This window comes from Metarhizium album, assembly GCF_000804445.1.
Source record: "Metarhizium album ARSEF 1941 chromosome Unknown scaffold_7, whole genome shotgun sequence".
Taxonomy (NCBI): domain Eukaryota; kingdom Fungi; phylum Ascomycota; class Sordariomycetes; order Hypocreales; family Clavicipitaceae; genus Metarhizium; species Metarhizium album.
In genome coordinates this window covers 1,051,554-1,072,132 of record NW_024467581.1, presented here as the reverse complement: position 1 = coordinate 1,072,132, position 20,579 = coordinate 1,051,554, and the positions used below count along the sequence as shown (strand labels likewise).

At 54.1% G+C, this 20,579-nt stretch overlaps 7 protein-coding genes across 7 annotated transcripts; 4 read left to right on the top strand and 3 right to left on the bottom strand.

The window, feature by feature from the left end:
* Window positions 1-1,592: 1,592 nt before the first annotated feature.
* On the bottom strand, window positions 1,593-2,054 carry MAM_03777 (Mannose-binding lectin; the record flags this gene model as incomplete). The annotated part of the gene is made up of 1 exon (XM_040822576.1): window positions 1,593-2,054. One exon carries the CDS (start codon window positions 2,052-2,054, stop codon window positions 1,593-1,595), a length of 462 nt encoding a protein of 153 aa, XP_040679719.1.
* A 4,554-nt stretch (window positions 2,055-6,608) lies between these two features.
* MAM_03776 (uncharacterized protein) lies at window positions 6,609-8,511 on the top strand (the record flags this gene model as incomplete). The annotated part of the gene is made up of 2 exons (XM_040822575.1): window positions 6,609-7,886; window positions 8,023-8,511. The coding sequence occupies 2 exons, from the start codon at window positions 6,609-6,611 to the stop codon at window positions 8,509-8,511; spliced, it is 1,767 nt and encodes a 588-aa protein (XP_040679718.1).
* A 133-nt stretch (window positions 8,512-8,644) lies between these two features.
* MAM_03775 (uncharacterized protein) lies at window positions 8,645-9,082 on the top strand (the record flags this gene model as incomplete). Its single annotated transcript, XM_040822574.1, has 1 exon — window positions 8,645-9,082. The coding sequence occupies one exon, from the start codon at window positions 8,645-8,647 to the stop codon at window positions 9,080-9,082; it is 438 nt and encodes a 145-aa protein (XP_040679717.1).
* Window positions 9,083-9,873: 791 nt separating this feature from the next.
* On the bottom strand, window positions 9,874-10,806 carry MAM_03774 (Rho2 GTPase; the record flags this gene model as incomplete). Its single annotated transcript, XM_040822573.1, has 5 exons — window positions 9,874-10,164; window positions 10,225-10,416; window positions 10,475-10,480; window positions 10,553-10,631; window positions 10,772-10,806. 5 exons carry the CDS (start codon window positions 10,804-10,806, stop codon window positions 9,874-9,876), a joined length of 603 nt encoding a protein of 200 aa, XP_040679716.1.
* Window positions 10,807-14,164: 3,358 nt separating this feature from the next.
* On the top strand, window positions 14,165-17,803 carry MAM_03773 (stress response protein nst1; the record flags this gene model as incomplete). The annotated part of the gene is made up of 1 exon (XM_040822572.1): window positions 14,165-17,803. One exon carries the CDS (start codon window positions 14,165-14,167, stop codon window positions 17,801-17,803), a length of 3,639 nt encoding a protein of 1,212 aa, XP_040679715.1.
* Window positions 17,804-17,926: 123 nt separating this feature from the next.
* Window positions 17,927-18,142, top strand: MAM_03772 (uncharacterized protein; the record flags this gene model as incomplete). The annotated part of the gene is made up of 1 exon (XM_040822571.1): window positions 17,927-18,142. One exon carries the CDS (start codon window positions 17,927-17,929, stop codon window positions 18,140-18,142), a length of 216 nt encoding a protein of 71 aa, XP_040679714.1.
* Window positions 18,143-18,990: 848 nt separating this feature from the next.
* MAM_03771 (uncharacterized protein) lies at window positions 18,991-19,821 on the bottom strand (the record flags this gene model as incomplete). The annotated part of the gene is made up of 1 exon (XM_040822570.1): window positions 18,991-19,821. One exon carries the CDS (start codon window positions 19,819-19,821, stop codon window positions 18,991-18,993), a length of 831 nt encoding a protein of 276 aa, XP_040679713.1.
* Between the last annotated feature and the right edge of the window lie 758 nt (window positions 19,822-20,579).

Here is a 20,579-nt window from a genome sequence, read left to right as displayed (position 1 = left end):
GACGCTGCGACACAAGAAAACTGAAAAGTCAAGTCCCCGAAATGAAGAAATGAAGGGGGAAGCGATCATCTGGACCAGTTGATGCCGGCTGGACTTGCCCCAGCGCTCGAGGTACGTACTGGAGCACTGTGCCGGAAGTTAGTTGCGCCGCAAGGACCAACGCGAATGCGGGCCGACCAAAATGGTAAAAACAAGGCGTATAAGTAAGTTACCAAGTAGTTACGTGGCATGCGTGATAGTCCTAGGCAGCAGCCAGCCTGTCCTGAAGCACGCACATGCAGTTGAAATGTTGGCAATCCCCATGAAGGAGACCCTGAGTTACTCTCCCAGAGAGTAGCCAACAACCCCAATATGGGCTTGATTATTTCGTCCGCCGAAACATCCCAAAAGAAGCGCAAGGGAAAGAAACCGTCATGATCAAGGGCTACCTGTGAACTTGAGGCTGTGATGTACTGGAAGGGGAGCGTGCTATAGCTCACAGGGGATCTATCGACAACGAAGGTGGAAACATCTTCTGGTATTAAGCAGAATCTCTGAAGTTTTACCGTGTCCCTGACCACATGGATTTGAATACTATTGTGACTACTTTCGAAACCGCTACAGTAATGACTTTGACCCAGTGGCCCCCTGTGAAGCAAATTGTGTACGTCCAGCCTGAACTGAGGTACGTAATTCCGTGGACTGTACACAGCTCCACAGCCATCGCGGCGATACGTACTCGGAAGCTTTGATTGTCAGCGTGTAGTAGCAGAGCATTCTTTTGGACTATCACTGTCCCATTGGCCCGTACAGACGAAACTGATGAGAATGTCACACGGTTAGGCTTCCACGTTCAAGGGGGCATTGTCTCCCCAATCATAGGCAGACTGCTGGCACTACTACGACCTGGATCCTGGGATCTGACTTCTGGTGATTGAGAGGAGCTTGGGAGTCACTTCGGTCACTTGCGTTTTCTCCCCAGACGAACTGTACTGCTTTCCCGCAACCAATCTTCAACCCCGGGGCTGTAACTCTTGCCAAGCCCTTCTCTGTTTCCGGCGAATACGCGGAGACACTGAGTTGGTTCAATACTGATCGTTAAGATGGCTGCGAGGCAACGTCGGCGGCTCCTGAACTAAAAGTCTTACAAGTAGACCCTAAGACATCATATACTGACAGTTGTTCAATTGTTAAATTGGTCCAAGTCGCTTACAAAAAACTTTTAGGGGCGAGCAGACCTATGCTGTATGAGTGACTGGAATTGAGGCTCTCCAGAGCCTGGTGAACCCCGGCGGAACGCGTTGCAAGAAGCACGTCGCGACGGCTGTAAGTCGTAACAAGAGTAGTAGAGGAACCAGCTAGAATACAACGAGCGACATCCCGGCAGCAGCAAGCCTCGTCGAGAGAGCATCGGCGACTGGCAAGCGTCCTCCTGCTGGATATCCCAGCTTTGCCGACTGGCTTTCCCTCAATTTTTCCACTGTTGGGAGGAACACTGGCCGTCCCTCGCAGCGTTGGCCTGAGAGAGACAGCAGTCCAAGTTGTCAGAGGAGTTCTTCACCTTGGCGACCTGGAAACGCATGGGGAAACAAAGACGTACCTCTCAGTCAGACTCAAGACTGGGGATTGTAGTAAGTTGCTAGGTTGTCTACGCAACCGTGGGGGGTGCCACGCCCGGCAAATCCGACGATTTCGCCGTTGCCAACATCAGCCCAGTCTGGGTCACCGCCCGGTCCGCCAGCGTCGAATTTTCCTCCCTTGTCCGTCTCAAAGGAGATGTTGTCCACGTAGCCGTAGGCGCGGATACGCATACTTGAAATCTTCTCGCCCTCTTCAAAGTCATACGACTTGGAGGCTCCCTTTTGGTTGCACGCCGAGGCGGAACTACCATCGGACCAGACGACTTTGATGCCTCGGACCACGTAGTATTGGTCGTAGTTGCCCTCCCACACCTGGATAGACTGCAATGTCTGACCAGGCTTGTCCGGCAACAGTTGCCAGGGATCTCCTCCTCGGCCGCCAAAAGGGCCGCTCTTGACCAGGTTTTCACCCGCGAGATCAGCTGGGGAAGACATGAAACACGTCGACGATTTTGCGTGTCTCGGGACAATGGAGTTGGTGGTTGGGAAGTGTGAGGAGACGTGACTGGCTGACTACCCTCGATATGATATCGGTCAAGAACCAACGATCAACGATCAACGATCAGATCGGAGGCTTGCCCTTTCAGTAGGACGACATGGCTTTATAAGTACTTGAATAGGTAACAGCCGAGAAGACGGTGGTGCGTTGCCTCGGGACAGAGCTGCGGACGGCATTCCGCCCATGTTGTGCAATATTGGAGGTGCGTGTCTCCCTGCCACGTCGTGCGTGGCGGTAGCATCAAAGTGGTGAAGCCACGTGTCTCGCTTCCTACAGACATCGCTACTGACGGGCTGCGGTGCAGATGCAGGGCCTCCCCGACTGAGCTGATCCGGAGATGACTGCCGATTCAAAGGGACTTGCACATGTGATGCAGGGACTTTCGCATCCCCAACAGCCAGCTTCTTGCTCGCTGATCCATGAGCTAGCCTTTTGTTTGGCCGGCGGGCAGTTGAAGAAGGCCTGGAGTCAAGATCATCGAGGCAATCGTGGGCAGCTCTCGGCTGCGAGCGTGTATCGAAGAGGTTGGGAGGAGTCTAGGGCAAAGGTCTGGAGTTTACGGCGGCAACTCCCGGATGAACTTGCAGCCGGTCACGAGTCGTGGCCGTGGCCTGGACACGTCTGTCGTCAACAGCAAAATTGCCCTTCGTCCGTGACTCTTCGCTGCACTTTGATGGTGTCTCAACTGTTCTCTTGTCCGGGCATTTTCGTCAATTGAGGTCCATGCCAGAGAGATGGATGCTACTGCCGAGCGGCGAGCGAGCACCAAGGCTCACTCCGTGGGACGACGTCGCAACGATGAAATGTTGCTGAACAATATGACGAGGAACATAGTCGCCGAGTATCTTTGCAAAAAAGGCGGTTCTGCTACTCGCCAAATGACGTGTCATTTCTTAGCCGAGTCGAATAAACACCCAGCCATGCCATCAAGGAGTGGTAGTGCATTTGTGCTGCCGGTCAGTTATAACGCTTGGGCATTGATGGACGTTCATGCCACCTCATCACAGTCAGTCGCTGAGCTTCCAGTGGCATTCCAATGACGCGACTTTGCTCGAAACTAAGTCACCGGAATGGATATGATGAAGCTGCCTCTCGCTTGCCCAATAAGTGGTCAACGCCATCCGGCTTAGAGGGAATCGCAACAGACCAAGTTGAACCATAATCTGTGCTTCAGCCGTGTCACATTCAGTATAGGTCACTCGTACTCGACAAGTGTGCAGCCAGTCGTACCTCAGTTGGCAGGCAAATGACGTCCAACTACCTACTTCATTCAGTTTTAGCAACTCGACCTCCCTTTCCGGGCATGTCCCACAACTGGTCTGGCAGCTCGTGAAGCTCCATGTCCAGCTCTTGGGCACTGACCGCGCGTGGAGCATGGCCAAGATAAATGTATTATCCCTCCCCTTGGGGAATGAGGAATTTGTCATGCTTGATGCCCAACTGTTGCAGGTTTGACGGAGGCCGCCGACGGCACAGGGAGATAGATCCCTTTGGGTGCGGTATGACGACAGTCAGCGACGTTGATGTTGAGGAATCCAGAGTCCCTGCCTTCCTCAGTCAGAAGCTCCGTCCCATCTGGTAGCCCTCTATTCATTCATAGGCCGTCGTCCCGGATTCCAACAGAGGCACCCCCCATGGCCATCAAGCGAACTTGGCGAAAATCAGTGAACCAACGCCGTGACACGTGGCGTCGTGGATGTTGGAGCAGGTTTCTCGACTCGCGTGAAGCTCGGTTATCGCTTTGAGTGGGATTGCCATGTGTTGGCGATTTCTGGGGGGTTGGTCATCGAGGAGACTGGAAAATGAGCAGTTCCCATCCCGGGAAGAAGAGGCGGAAGCAGGGAAACGAGAGAAGGCCCGAAGCACATGTCATCTGGGTCAAATGCGCCACCCCCAATGACGATGAAGATAGAAATCGTTTTCATTAACTAGATCAACGCTTGCTTGGGGCAGCTGGAGGTTGGGAGCGCTGCAGACGACCGTTGGCCTGCCCTGTAACACAAAGAAGACACGTACGAAGCGGTATGCTTCCTTGCTGTGGTTGGAAGCGGAGAAATGCGGAAGAAGAGGCCAGAGGAAGCATAAACTATGAGGGCTAGAAAATAACTTATAAGTGTTTATCAGATTAAAGTAGCTTGGAAACACTGTTACATCCGGCGGACCTTGTTCCAGGCGTACTAGATGAATCGTGGGCATTGGAGCGGGAACTGACTGGTTGGTACCCTGAGGATTTGGAGTGCTGCAAGCTCCTCTAAGGGACCCAGAGAGTCATGAGACCGTTCAGGAGCGATTGGATGGATTCGCGGATGATGCATCATTGCAATGTACATGAATTGTAGATACTTTTACACAAGTGAAGAAGGATTCCATGACTCTGTGGTAACTCGGTGCCCATGCACATATCGAGCTGGACGGCGTACCGGCACTCGGAGGGCCGTCCTGCTCAAAGCGGTCGCTCGATTTTCTGTGTGTATCCCAGTGAGCTCTTCTAGCCTGACTAATTTTCTTTTGTGCCAACTACTGACGATCCTCCATCGACAGATGGCTTGCACACATTTCGTCCAAGATCGTAGCGTGCTTCTCCCACGGCACCGCACGATCAAATCCACTACGAGACCCGCCAGCTATGTCGAAAGGGCAGGACCGATGCGGCCTTTACTCTTCTTTCTGAGAGGTTTGCCGCGACCAGCTTCAGGCGAAAATATGGAGATGCTGTGGAATACCCAGATGTTTGAATCGTGTGGCTCCCAAAGCTGCACCACGAATTCATCAACGGGCCTGTGGAGGTGTCGCAAATGATTAAAAGACAATCATCTCTATCAAGAATGCTTTCTGTCTCACGAAATCTGGTGGTTTGGCTTCCAACCCGCTCTCTGGAAAGCTGAGAAACAAGACGGAGAACTGTACCGCCGACTTGTGTCGAGTGGTCAATCATCTGAAAGGGACCAGACTCTCAGAGTGCAAGGGGAACAGGTGCCCGTACGAAATAAACATGTCCGAACTTTTTCATCTTGATAAAGCCTACCTAGGTAGGTAAGTGTGGAATCAGTGGCGGCGGCGGCAGACATATTGATGTGGAAATCGTCAGGATGCCATGGTCTCCATTTCCGGTGGTCTCCCAACATTCAATAATGGCATCCTCTGAGCAACTAGCCCCAGTCTGTTCAATCTTCCTCGTCGGAAAATGCACCCGGATCCATGTCATACGGACATGTCTCCTTACTCAAGATGGGCTCAGCGTGCTGCTCCAGCCGTGCGTTGTACTGTTCACGACCTCGAGGCATTTCATACTTCTACCCACAGCTGAACAGCGTCTATTGTGTTCATTTTTCCCCCGTGGTCATGCCTAAGATTCTTCACATGAAATCGTCTGATCCCGAGGAAGTTGCAACGGTGTTCATCCTTCCCTGCGTGTCAAGGACACACCGTCCATGATTTCGCTTTCGTCAGACCACTTCTCAGCACCTCCAGTGCTCAAGTTGCGCCGCCACGCAGAACTGTGTGTGACATTTGATACGGTATAAAGATGCCCCTATAGCACTTATTGGGTGGCAAGCTGGGATGTGTTTCGGCGTCGAGCTTCAACACGTGCTGCAGGAGAGACCTTGGCGTGAACGCCCGAATCGTCTCTCTTCCTTGCTATTAGATGGTCAACTAACCTATTGCAGGAGGCAATATTGCAGTCTTGATCCCACGTCATGGAAGTTAATGTAGAAGCGTGTGCCTGGACCGTCTGAAGGGGATGCTATCGACAGTTTGAGATGAGCCGTCAGGGACCCGAGTTGTTTAGCGTCTGCTCTGTAAAACCTAATGTATATTGAATTCGAGCCAATATTCCAAGTCAACCCTGCTTCCTATGCCTTTCCCGGTAGATGCAATCCTTGTACGGACTGGTTGGAAACCACACCCCCCGTGGCTTGGAATAGGCAATTGCGACTAAACATTCTGCTGATCCTCCACGCGCCACAACACCCCAAGAAGCTCTGCGTATTGTAGCGTCTTTGAAGTAGTGACCTATTCCATCCCCTACTGGGCCCGAGGGAACATATCTACCGCAGGCAATTTTTGACTGAAACGTGTTCTTCAGCACTGTTTCTGGTGCGGCAACTGACGCTGACACAGACATTGAATATTCCAGCTCACAAGTATGTTGGGAAACCTCCAACGCCTGCGTAATTTAGTGCACGGCATGGGAATATAGGTTTGACCATCTTTGCCGGGCACTCTAGGCCTCCCGGCGGTACATGTACTAGGGAATTTAGGAAGTTTAGGGAAGTTCTAACGCTTTCTTACCTAGAAGGCATGGAGTTGGCCGAGACTGTGCGCCTTCCTCACATACTCGAGGTGCTGCCCTCGGAAACTTTGATGTTTTGCGAAAATCTGCGTCAACCTTCGAGATTCGCTCGAGCCAAGCAATCCCATTGTTGTCATGAATTTATGTTTTACAATATGTTTTAACGTCAACAAGAAAGCGAATCTGCACGGACGCCATGAGAACGGCGTTGCTGCCGCCGACCGGATCGGCGGTATCTCACCTGATGACCGAGGAAGAACAACCACCGGCCGGCCCAGGGGAGGCAGACCCGCAGTTTTTCATGTCTGAGGCACAGCTTGATATGGCCAAAGCATGGACATCTGAGGAGGTACTTCACTGCCGTGCGAGGTGGGAGAAATACTTGGAGATGGTGCAACTCTCGGCTCTTTGGGAAGACGGCCCCGGGACGGAGCAGGACAGGTATCGAACTGTCTTGGACGGGCTGTCGGCCGAGGATGATCGACTGGAGCAGCAAGGATCAGACATTTCACTTCACAGGGAGAAGTGGGTAATGATCATGCAGAGCCGTCGAGCGCGAGCTGTTCTTGCACCACACCAAGGGCAGCTGCAGGTCATCTCCGACGCTGCTGACGCGGTGTTGAGGCATGAGGCGCAGCTGCTCCAGATGAGGGCGCATCAGAAAGAATGGCTTCAGGCTACTTCCGAGAACCCCGGGTGGCTTTGCAACCTTAAGAAGGTCCGAATGGGCGACGTTGGAGGTGCAGACTCTTGGCATGTTCACGTTACTACCAGACTCTCCAACTCGAGGTACTACCTGGGCCACAATGGCGGCGACTACATCTTTGAACATGGCGCCGGCAGAAACGCAGGCTGCGACGAATTCGGCCCGGGAGACAACGTGTGGGATCCAAACGGTCCGGCGTGGGAGCATCCTGGCTTACATACCGAGTTTGGCCTCGGACAGGGCGACACCGAGACAGCAAGCTTTGAATTCCGAGGTTTGGTGCCACGTAACTGGAGAGAATACGCGGCGAGGTTTGAACATGTATGCAAGGAGGTCCTGCAGGTCCTCGCCACAATCATTTCCTTTGAGCCAGAAGGTGATGGCCCGCTCTGTGGTGACGAGTACCGACACATCCCGGCATTCAGTAGCATCAGCAACCGAGAGCTATGCCATGTGCGTAACGCTTGGAATACGCGGGTTTCACCCAATCTCCCGTACCTTTGCTGGGCCCGGTCCATGTTGGACCACCATCCCCGGGTTTGCGAGTTCGCCTACTTGGTCGAGCGGCTGGATGGACTGAGCGGTGGACTGACCAGACTGGCAATGACACCACTTGTCGAGACGGTGGTGTCGGCCACGAACATGACGCTTGAAGAGCTACACGCCGCCCATGAAGGGATCTTGGCGAGGGAGGCAGCAAGAGAATTGCACGAATTGAGAAATGTTGAACGTTGTGTGATTTATGACAATGGAGACGGTGAAATAGAGGTGAGGTCACAGTCAATCCACACAAGCCCTGCGATGACCTGGATTATCTTAAACCCGATGAGCACAATCCGTCGCGCTGCCGCTTACCTAATAAAGGTGAATTCCAACCAGTAGCAAAGCTAATCTTTTTCCTTAGGAGATTCATACATTTTACGCCCAGCCGCAATTTCGTGTTGACCCTGTCCACCCGAGCAATCGCTTCAATCGCCCACGAGTCGAGGCAGCGTGGCAAGTAGCAGTCACCCTTTGCCGTCGCGATTGGCATTGGGCTGATCGTACCGCTGCAAAGCTTCTAGCCCAGCTCCGTGGTCAACTCGGCTTGCAATCCTCGGCCGACGACATCGCGAAACCTGCTTCCCAGTCTGTGCAGCCACAACCTCGTCAACTCGGTTCACGTCGGCCGAGACCACATCTGGCTGAGGAGGACACTCCAACGATAGAAGTAAAGCAACGGCCAAGAACGGAATCCACTTCGCCAGTGGCAAGAGGCGAGAAACGGGACGCAGAAGAATCGCAACCCACGTCAGAGTCAGGACATCAGGAGGATAAGCAACAACCAAACGACACTGCTGCACCTCCGCCGAAACGACGTCGTGGTCGCCCACGCAAGCACCCGGAAACGTAGAAGAACATAGCCCCTGCCCACCCCACAAACACGAACCATGGCATCATTATTTTCCATCGGCAGCCTCCTCAGCAAGCCGTCCAAATCAGCGATACCCTCCTCCACGCGCCTCCTCTCAACCACCGCACCCATCATGGCTCGCCAAGCACCGCCTAAGCCCGGGCCGGGGACAAAACCCGTCCGCAAGAGCCGCCAGGCCCCAAAGTCGGAAAACTTCCAACGCATCAAGACCCTCAAGCAGAACATGTTCTCACCGGCCCCGCCGCCGCTGAGGATGGCCCGTCAGCGATACTTGCGCCACTGGACGATCCACCGCGCGTGGCAGCTCTTTCGGCGCCAGGAGCACGAGAGGATCGGCAAGGAGAGGCAGCGCATGCACGCCGGCATGTACAATGCCTGCGAGGCGCTGAGGACGACGGTCGGGCCCGAGGGCAGGGGCGAAGGGTACTTGTACAGAGTGGCCATGGAGAAGAAGGGCGTTTGGGGCACAGATGCCGTCCCCATTGAGTATGCGAGGTTTCAGACGGACAGCCCCGCCAAGGAGCCCTGGAATCACGATTGGAAAAGGTAGCCTCCGTTTCGGGCATGGGCTTTGTATAGAGTACTGAAACACGGTTAATTGGACATGTCACGTTATAGTCGTACGCTACAGATGTCGAAATCAAAATATAGAATGGTCAGGCCACGTTAAATGACCAAAACCACTTGTTCCTCCAATCCCAGATGCTTCTATTGCGAAGACATAATGAAAGAAGCGAAAGATCAGGGCCGAAGCCAAATCGAGGGAATATATCATCGTTGTTACTGGATGCCAATTGCATGACACCTAATCTGCTGGCCCAACCGCACCTACTTTCAGAAAATATGCAACTGGATCATCCCTTGATAGTCTTTGTATCCCAACACGGTACATACAAAAAAAGCACGCTGCGATACGGGCCGACTTTGTGCTAGGCACAGGCCAGCTGATGTGATCTATATCCTTTCCACACGACGTATTAATACAGAGGGAGAGAAAGACGCTGCTTTTTGTACTGCGGAAAGCAGATCAATATGTGCCTCATTGCAAGACTCCACAGGACTCGAATCGAAGAGGGAACGAGTTCGCTTGCCAAATGTCACGGCCGAAATCAATGAAGAAGTAGGCGGGAAAGGAGAATTAGCGGCCGGAAGGGAGGGAGACGCACACGCCGCCATTTAAGGAGAGAATGCTATGTTTCGTCGAATTGCTGGTCGAAACAAAATAGGGCCGGACGGCCCGAATCTGGCGGTGATGGGCCGGGGGGGGGAGGCCCTCGGGACCATGTTGTTGGGCATTGTTTATCTACCAACGCATGTAGGTATCGCTGGTGAGCTCGGGGCTCACAGAACGACGCAGCAACCACCTCCTTCGCCCTTTTCAAATGTCAGCAGGGCGGCTCGTGTTGCGGCCTCGAAAACGTCGTCGACCCCCTCGCCGCTCAGGCTGGAACACTCCAGATATCGTTTTGCGCCGACCTCCCGAGCAGCCATTTCTCCGTCGTGGGGCGTGAGGAATCGCTGGGACTTTTTGCGCATTTCCTCAATTGCCACAGGATCGGCTCGCAGATCCTTTTTTAATCCAACTAGAATGATGGGAACGCCAGCGCATAGCCGTGTCGCTTCCTCGATCCACTGTTTATGAGAGAGTAAGTTAGCACCATGGCATCTAACATAAAGTCGGACGGTGTGTACCTTGTTTTTTACGTTTTCCAGTGAATCCGGGGTGTCAACTGAGAAACCGACCAAAATGACATGGGCTTTTGAGTATGCCAGCGGCCGTAGCCTCTCGTAGTCTTCTTGACCTGCTGTGTCCCATAACGCCAATTGCACGGATTTACCGTCGACTCTGCAATCGGTTACGTAGTTTTCAAAGACTGTCGGAATCTACCGGCGTTTCATCAGTATCATTTCGGACCTTGATTCAATCCCGTGCATGTCTTACATATCGCTAAAAGGGAGAGGAACAGAAGTCAGCCACAAAGCTCACAAACAAGACCTGGCTACTCAAAATAGCACAAACCTGAGGAAAGTACCCAAGTGTGAACACACTGAGCAAGCTAGTTTTACCACAGGCACCGTCGCCAATAATGACCAGTTTTCTGTCAATAGAAGAAAGCCCGCATTAGCAAAAATTAAGGCGTGTTTGCTGCAGACTGTGAAAGGGGAGCAGAGAAGGGGTAGACCGGTTGACTCGGGCGGTGTTTAGTGGCAATCAGCCCGTTGAACTAGGCAGTCGTACCTGCGGATGACGTTTTGAGAATTTGAGCTAGCCATCTTGCATGCTCGGAACTGGGGAGCTTGGAGGGGGAAGGATTCGGCGGCGAGCTTTTGGACTGTCGTCGTCCTGCAGAAGTCCACGGCCGTTCAGTCGTCGAATTCTAACTGGAGCCGGGCGGCGCAGCCGTGGTTGTTGGATAGTATTCGCAAGGGGGATTGATAGAAGCAAAAAGGCAACCAAGGGGCCTTTTATGGCCAGCACGGCGTTTAACGAAAGCAAACAGCCGAAGCAGGGCTACGGGCCGCGAAACGGGTTTGGAGGCGCAGTGGAACGCGGGCTAAGTTGGACATGGGAGGATCGGTCGAATACGAGCGTCAAGAGGAATCCCGCCAGCAATTGCCAGATTTCGAGTTCGAACGTCGGCGAGAGCCAGATCAGATTGGACGAGCGCTCGCAGTGCGTAGACACGGCGGGAGATTCGTGTCAGGAATTGGCGTGGGGGGTTCGAACTGGCTCACGGTGATGGCGGAGTTGCAAGGATGGGATTTGGGGACAACAGAGAGGCAGCAGCAGCAGCAGAAACGAAGCGACAACAAGCTTAGCTGACCAAAGCTCAAGCTGGCTTTGGGAGTGAAACTAATAAAGTAGTGCTGGTGCTGGCGTGAAGGAGTCGGGGGGGCGTGGTCGACAAAGACAGCCGCGCCGGTTGACTAGCACCCGGCTCAGGGTTCTAGAGTCGGGGGGCCAGGCAGCCATGGCCCATGGGGCTGCTCTCGGCACAGGCTTACATAACGGCAACTCCGGGCGGGAAATTCGTTATCAGCCGCGAGACCCGTCCAAGACAGTCTGGCTCATGTATTTAAGTACGTACTTACTTGTTGACCAAGCCTACGTGCTTCTTAAGTAGGTACTTGCTTCTGGCCATCAATGTTGTCTACTAAAGTTCTCCAATGCGGACAAGGACTTGACTGCACATGTGCCGTCGCAGATCCCGAGACTTGCGCATTGTACGGAGTAGGACTTGAGCACCAGCAAGGGACGACAAGAGTTTGTTCGTGGGCAAAACCAGACTGTGACATTTTCCCGCCCAATCTGCAGCCAAGAACGGCCTTCGCCAGCTTCCTATCCTAGGTGGTCATTAGTCTGTTCAATAGGTTGACGCGGCTCAGGTACGGCGTGGTCCTTTTGGTGATGCAGAGTCCAGACAGCTTCCCGACAAAGAGACTGGGTTCCTAATAATATCGCAAACGTCTAAACTTTAATGCGTCTCGTCTTCCAGCGTCTTGTCGCGACTCGTCTTGCGTTCCCTTGCTGTTTCTCTCTCCTCGCCTGCACCGCTCCGTCTCACGGAAACAAGGACCGAACGAAACCCGCGGCGACTGTGGCAAGCCACGTTTCTCGGCTCGAAGACACACTGCGCGACTCCAATGAGGAAAAAGCTCCGGTCTTGTCATGCTGTACCGCGTCAACATGTCCACATGCGACATACTCCGGGCTTGATCTTCCAACGTTGGCTGCTCAAGCCGTGCGAGGAGCCACAAAAGGTGTGCCCTGTTTCCGTGCGTGCACTATGTCAATTGTCAGGGCGCGGAAAAGCGCGAGCTCAAAATACAGAGTACCCGAGTATCCAGGCCCCAGGGTACCGAAGTGCTAGTAGGCTACGTAAGTAGGCGGTGTCCGTATACCGGCTATTACTAGATGCAGGACTCATGCACAAAATCCAGCATCTTGGTATGCGCTAGTTGGAGATGGTGTGGCCCGGTTCAACTGGGGACCAAGTTGAAACGAGTCTCATCCAGAAACCGACAAATGAGGAATTGGCCTGTCAGGATGGTGTACCCGGATATCGGCAGGAACGTTCTCGATAATGGCCATTAATTAATAATTGTCCATACTCTAGGAGATGGCTGTGCATCGCTTCGCATTTCAGTGAGCAGGCCGAAGGCTGTGCTCGGAGGAGCCCGCCATGCGTGTCTGGAGTGCTACCAGAGTGTGTTCAGTCATCACAAGCCAACCTGTTGACAAGCTTTCAAGACTTCGGCTTCGGTGTTCCCATTGGCTGCAAGAGCAGGAAAAGGCAACGCAAGCCGAATGCGTGCCTCCGTGGCTGGACAGAAGCCACAACTACTAATACATCACCCATTGTTCTGGAGGCGTGTAGCTATTTCCTCCTTGTCAAGACTCGAGACCTCACGACCGGGACACAGGGCCGGCAGGATCCTGGACTCTCCTTCTGGTGCATCAGTCCAAGCAGTCTTGTCTCGCGTCCATCGATTCTCGACAATCCATCCTCATCAATTCCCTATATATTTTTGTTACCTTCTTTGTTGTTTTCCTACAATCGAGCCGTCCCCAGCTCTGAGTGGCGCGCTACTTCACCTTAGAATACAACCTTGCATGGAGTCGACAGGATTGGTGTGCATCCGACGACATATAGGAGCCACGGAGAAGCAACCAGGCGGATCAGTAGTTGTATCGTTTCCCAGAGGCTGTAGAAAGAATTCGAGCGTGTTCAATCCGGGCTTGGGATTGCTCAAGTAGCCCAATTGCCAATTGGGACAGGGTCGCCTCATGGCTCAAAGCAATCAGACGCATGGTAGCCATCACGGAATAATTAAGCAGAATAATGTGCGTGTCGCTATTTGATGCCAGAGAGGAAAAAAGGTCCATTCAAGCCGCTCGGTGCTGCTCAACATCACAGTCCAGCCCCACCCATCAAGATGCGACAAACTGTCCAGGAATTTAATCACGTGCAGTGTCACGGGCTCTCTCCGCCACTGTCAACTACCAATCGCCACACCACAGAATGACAGAAAGGGCTCCGAACTCCAAGGATGAGACCCGTTTTTATGGGCTTCGCGAATGGTGGCTCTTCTGGAGTTTAGGTGCAAATGTACCGCCGCCATGTAACTACACCACCTTGTGACTTCAACCTTGCAGCAGCCTGCCCGATCATCAGCCTCCAAGTTGAAGACTACATCCCACCAGTTCTCCTAATACTCTTCCTGAGACTCCACTGCCAGCAGGAGCAGCTCGTTACTTGTGCCAGGGATAATTCCATTCCAACGGGGACGCGGTTCCCCCACTGGCGTCATTGCTGACCTAACCCTCGGTCGGCCGACTCGACTCTGAGTGGTTGAAGTGGGTGAGTACTCCATGGCGTCCCTCAATTTGAGTCGCTTTCCAAGATCATCCACCAAAATACCATCCCAACCTCAGTCGTCGCCGCCTGCCTTCCGCCGCCAGCAATCATTCAGACTTATTCCTGGCGTGACTGTTCTTCGTCCGAGACTGACTCGTTATTTTGTGCGCAGCATCACAATAGACCATCCACTTCGGCGAGTAGGCCCCAACAGCCATCAGCAATCACAACCTCTTCATGGTGTCGCCCCCCGAAGTTCCGCAGAACATACGATGCCGGCCACCAACCAGAAACCGGCTCTCACTACGTCGACATCACCTCGAAGCACCGCCAAGTACACAAACAAGGATGGATCAAAGTTTATCACTGTCCCCAAAAGCACGCCCTCCGACTCTTCCCAGCCTTCAACGCCGACAATTGCCGCTCAATCAGTAAATTCGCCGCCAAACCCTCCTGCGTCTGACGCGCCGGTGCAGACCGTAAATCGCAAGAAGCAAAAGCGTCGACAAAAGGCATTGGCAAAAGCCGCCGCCGCCGAGCAAGCAGCCAACGCTCTTCCGGATCCCTCAGCCATGTCAAAGGGGCCCAACGAGGGGTTAGCCGAGGACCAAGCTGTCATCGTCAGTGATGGAGAAGAGGCAGAGGATGCGCGAAACGGCGATTTTTGTCTTCCGGGGTTAAACGGCCATTCTTGCCCGGCTCCCAAGTCCAAAAAGAACAAGAAAAAGAAGAAAAAGAACGCGGGGGAGCTTGCCGATGGTGACAACTCTCCGGCTATCTCCGCTTCTGCATCCCAAATGGTCAGTAAAGTCGTCTCGCGGCCATCAGGCATGTCACGAGACAAGATTTGGAGCACAAGCAATCATGAGGAAAGAGAACGCATTAAAGAGTTCTGGCTAGGGCTTGGCGAGGATGAGCGAAAGTCACTTGTCAAGGTCGAGAAAGACGCTGTTTTGAAAAAGATGAAGGAGCAGCAGAAGCACACATGCAGTTGTACTGTTTGTGGGCGGAAACGAACGGCTATCGAGGAGGAGCTGGAAGGCCTGTACGATGCGTATTATCTGGAGCTTGAGCAGTTCGCCAACAACGGCGACGGACCACCGATACTACAGCCACCATCACGAGACTTTCCGCCGCGACCTCGCCGTCGACTGCCTTCAAATTATACCCCGCAACAACCGTCTCGTGGTAGGATCGTAGAGCACGTGGGTGATGAGGATGACGAAGACGAGCTGGAGGAAGTGTACAGCGAAGACGAAGTTGAAGACGACGAGTATAGCGACGACGAACCTCCAGAGCAATATCACAATCCCTACGATCGAGACATGACGGATTTCTTGGCATTTGGCAGCAGTTTGCAAGTCAAGGGTACGCAGCTTCTTGAATCTCTTCTCAGCGCATATGGTAACATGGACTTAGGCGGCATTCTCACCGTGGCGGATGACCTACTTAAAAACGACGGCAAGCGATTCATTGAAATGATGGAACAGCTAGCAGAACGTCGCATGGCCCGTGAGGAGGACGCTAGAGAACACTTCTCCCGCGGGTACGGTCATCCCAACGGCTCATACTCCACTCCTCATAATCACCCTCCTGATGATGATGACTACGAAGATGAAGAGGAGGATGAGGAGGATTATGAGGACAGCCAAGACGAGGAGTATGAGGATGAAGAGGTATATTCTAATCCTTCTATAATGCCGTCCAAGTTCCATACTGAGTGCTGCTGCCAGGATCAAATGACGGAAGAACAGCGAATGGAGGAGGGCCGCAGAATGTTTCAAATATTCGCAGCCCGGATGTTCGAGCAACGTGTCCTATCCGCATACAAGGAGAAGGTGGCCAAAGAGAGGCAAGACAAACTTCTAGAGGAGCTAGAAGAGGAGAGCAGACAAGTCGACGAGCAAAAGGCCAAGAAAGCCAAAAATGCGCAAAAGAAAAAAGACAAGGCCGCTCAAAAGAAGCAAGCTCTAGCCGAAGAAAAGGCGCGGAAGGAGGCTGAAAAGGCTGCGGAAGAAGCGGCTCGCCTAGATGCTGAGCAGAAAAGAATTGCTGAACAGAGACTGAAGGCCGAGGAGAAACGAAGGCAAAAGGAATCCCAAAAGAAGGCTGAGGAAGAGGCTCGATTGAGGAAGGAGGCCGACCGTCAACGACGTATTCATGAGCAGCGTGAGAGGCAGGCGGAACAAGAACGCAAAGCCCGCGAGGCAAAGGAGCGCGAAAGGAAGCTCAAGGAAGAGCAACGTCAAAGGGAGAAACAGGCTCGGGACCAGAGAGAACGGGAAGCACAAGAGCGTAAGGAGAAACAGGAACGCGACAAGCGAGAAAAAGAAGCGAGGGCAGCTAAAGCTCAGAAAGAACTTCATGAGACTACTCAGCGAGCAAAGGAAGACAAGGCAAACTACAAGCCTTCCATCCAAACTGCTCAGTCACAGTCTATTCAAATCGCAAAGCGCGGACAGGGGCATGCTGCTATTAGTCCTCTCCCGACCGTTCTACCGCAACATCCGCCTAACCCTGCAGGCTTTGCTTCGCCAAAGATTCCAGTGGCCACACCAGCGATCGCGAAAGCGCCCACGCCTATTCGAAGCCGTACCCTGTCTCAGCAACAGGACTCAGGTTCGGCAAGCTCGGCAGCTTCACATTCTGCATCAGGACCTAGCCAGAACCCGTCACCTCACCCGGGAACTCCTATTCAGGTCAGCCCCGGACCCGTTGGACAAGACAGAAAAGCCAGCGCAAGCAGCTCCATACTTGCGGCTCAGCTCAACCACCCGGTATCACCTCACAGCATGCAAACCAGACTTCCGAGCCTCACGCCGCCATTCCAGATGCCGCCGCAGACTCTGGGTTTGCAGCCGCCTCCAGGACTAGCACAACACCGACCACCACGCTTTCCCAGTCCTATTTCTCACGAGGCTATATTCCCCCCCTTGCAATTTCGTCCTGGTCCCAACATGATGATGACGCCGCCCGGACTCAATGGACCAGGGCCACGAGGGCTTCCTCCAGGTCCCATGGCGCCTCCGGGATTCAACCACGTTTCCGCAGATCCTTTCCCCATGAACCAAGGGTTTCCAGCGGCAAAAGAGCCTCCAGTTCCTTCACATACACGCCAGGGCTCTATTGGTTACGACGGAGCAACAGGGCTACCGACGCAACCGATTGGAAGACCGGCACCAATTGGCCGTCCTGGAAGCCTGTCTCAGCGCCAGTCTCTCGAAGAAGATGACGAAACGAAGCATTTGGGTAGCAGCGCTTTGGTAGCCGACGACGAGCCTCCCCTCGAGGGAATGAATCCCGCCAGTCTGCGTCATCAGCCTCCCGGTCCCCGTGGAGGGTTTCCGACGAGCCCCTTTCTGGACGCTGGATTTCCCACGTCACAAAATCCCTGGGGTCCTCCAGCAGGAGTCGCACACGGGCAGCCCTTTGCACCGCCCGGCTTTTCGAACTCGACGTGGGGCTCTACAGGAATTCCGCCAGGTTTCGGGATGGCTGGCATAGCCTCGCCAACACTGCCGCCCATGAGCTCCATTCGATCGTCATCCCAGCCACGCCATGTTACGGTTAGAATATTGATGTGTACCGCGTACAGAGACTTGTCCGCATCAGGAAGCGCGGATGCAGAAGGCTACATGGACCTATCCGTGATAAAGTCGCAGGTGGACATTCATGCCAGTGACTTTTACCTCACTGAACAAGACCTGCTGAATCTCTGTGACACTGAGGGCAACAATTCTAACGGCGGGGGAACATTCGACGTCAAACGGGATATGAGCGGCGTTGGGCAGCACCGAATCCGTTGGACTCCGGATCAAAGCGATGCTTCAGGGCTCTCATTCCGAGCAGTGGGGGCACCCGGGGAGATCTGCAGCCCTCGTACTAACCACGCGTCTCTACGGGGCCACTAGAAGAGCTCCTCTGAAGCAGGGGGCATTGTCGTCCACGGGAGCCCTCTTGTCCGGAGAATCGGGTTCCTGGGAAATGGCGGCAGCGGCAGCAACCGGCCATCAGCCACTACATCAACCACAGCAATGGATCGGGATTGTCGAGTTGATTGGTCTACCTGGCACAACCCAATCCGTGGTTTCTCTGCGGACAGCCCGTCTGGTAGTCAGTCCGGCGGTCGGGCCCGTCAGCACGGCGTATCACATTCCGAAATCACATTGCCGGCTGATGATAAGGCAGCTCCTGGAGGCGGATCCTTTTGGGGTCACCTGAAGAAGAAAAGATATCACAGTGATGTCTGAACTGTTGTGAAGCGATGGCCGCTCTGGGCAACGGCGCAAGACGTGACGTACAGGACGTGGTCGCGTCTACATTGGGATTCTCGACACGACCTCGGCGAGGATTCTTGTCGGAGAAGTGACAGTGATTGGCAATGGGGAACGAGGCCTTGAGAAGCGGCAAGGAGGTAGAGCAATTTATCAATCAGGGGCCGGCTCCATACCCTAGCCACCGGTCGAAACGGTCGGCTGTCATTACCATTTTATATGCGGCTACCAGCGGGAAGGGGTCGAGCAAAGGAAGATTTGATTTCCATTACTCTGTGTTCGATTAGCAAATATGAAGCATGCCCGCCGTCCATGGTACGGACGGGTTATTGAACAGCGTTTGTAGGGACTAGTATGCAGTATGTGCGTCTTGAGCGACTGTGGAGAGACTGGAAATGCCTGTGCTATACTGTTGGTGCGCGCGGTGACGTCGTCATTACCGTGGACGAGCTCAACCTGTCAGCCAATTGCTGAACCAGGTAGTATCTACTTATGTTGCCGTGGCCATGGGAGTGGTGTACTCCGTACCTCACCATACACGTCACTCCTCGAGCATCGGGCCAAGAACAAACATGTGTGTGTACGATATGCCCCAGCTAAATGTCCCATTTGATATGTTGATTTCTATTTCTAGTTTTTGCGTCTGCCTTAAACCCCTTGAAAAATATCCAATCGTTTCAATCCATACTTTGAAAAGCCCCCAAATGTAGAAGAATAAAACAAGAAGTCGCTGGTTCAACAGGGCAAAACACCCCGCCATCAATGGCCTTGATGCTGCAACGTGCCACACTCCTTGTGGTGCTTTTGTGCCCCAAATGCGCCGATCAGGCATGGCCAGGCTGGTCCTGGAAGGGATTGGGACCAGGACCATCGGCCTCGGGGACCTGCTGCATGAGGGGGGCCCTCGCCTCCTGCGACCGCTGCTTCTTTGTGGCGGCGCGGGCGAGGGCGACGGCCTCTGCCTTGGCGGCGACCTTTTTGTGGTGGGCGCGCTCGCGGCAGCACGCAAAGGTCAGGTAGCCGAAGCCGATGGCGAAGAAGGCGACGAAGACGATGGAGACGATGATGCCGCCCGTGTCGATGGGCCGCATCTGCATGCACACGTCCCCGTGGTTGTTGTCGGCCGAGCAGAACCAGCCCGAGAGGCAGTCGCTCGAGGTGCCCTTGGACGGCGTGCACGTGTGCGTCACCGTCTTGCCGTTCTCCGTCGCCACGAGGCAGCTCGACGTGTCGAACTCGCTAGTGCGGAAGCAGTCGGCGCCCTTTTTGACGGGCGCGGGCGTCGTCGAGGCCCGCGCCAGGAGGTGGACGCCCGCGATGGCCTGCGTCGCCGGCGCCGGTCCCAGGACGGCGCGGAAGCGCTTTCGCAGCTCGTCGGGACGCTGGTGCTGGTGTTCCTGTTGCTGGCACCGGGCCGTGATGTGCTCGACCTCGCGGGCGGCTTCGGGCGCGGAGCAGCCCGCTTTGCTGTAGCATTGCTCGAGGTCGCTTTGCTTGAAGCTGGACAGAGCGGCGAGGCACTTGCTTACGGCGGCGTGGGAGCCGCAGCTCGTGTATGAGGCGAGTTCCTTGCTGTGTGTGTGGACGCACTCGTTGAGCGGGAGGGCTGCTGTCGTGCTGGCGAGCAGCACCGCCGCCAGGGAGAGGGACCGCATGGTAGGCAGGACGGCGAGGGTTACTGGATGGGGAATGTAGCACGCCTTTTTTTTTTTTTCTCGACTTTTTTTTTTGGCCTATTTTTGCATGGGCGGCAAATCGTCTTTCATCCGATCAGCACTGCTTGCCGTAAGCTGATGCTTGGTGGTGTTTGAGTTCAGGGGTCTGTGATCTCCAGACTCGGGCGGCAAAAACTGGATCCCGCAGACAGGAAATGCCCGAAAGTCTGTGTACAGACGGCAGCAGAGACGGTGCAGGACAAAGAACGAGACAGGACAGGAAAGGTTGACGCTTTCGTCAAGGAGACATGAGAGGCATGGAATCGGCAGCTTTTTGCCTGAAGGTTGTTTGGAAACAGGGCGAAAGGGCGGCCAACAAAGGGATGAGGTCCTCGTGGGGAAGTGAAAAGGAGGGCGGCTCGGACCACAAGCCAAGACAAGCCACCAGCCAGCCAGTAGTAGCTGACTGGCAGGTGAACATGGGATGGCAGATGGGATGCACGTCAAGCCCCCGACTTCAGAGGGAGGCGGGGAGGCGCTGTTGGCCTCAGCCCAGCTGGTTATTGCAATTTGTGGCTGAGTTGGCGGCTCCAGCCAGTCGTTGGGGTTTGTTTGCTTGGCACTCTGGCGGCGGAACGGAGAGACGACTTTTGCACCAAGCAGACGGCGAGCAACCAACACTCTTGTATCACGGCGAGAGTCGATTTCACTGGCAGCCGCCGACCGACTTTGTTGTTGAGCGGGGCGTAATATCGTGA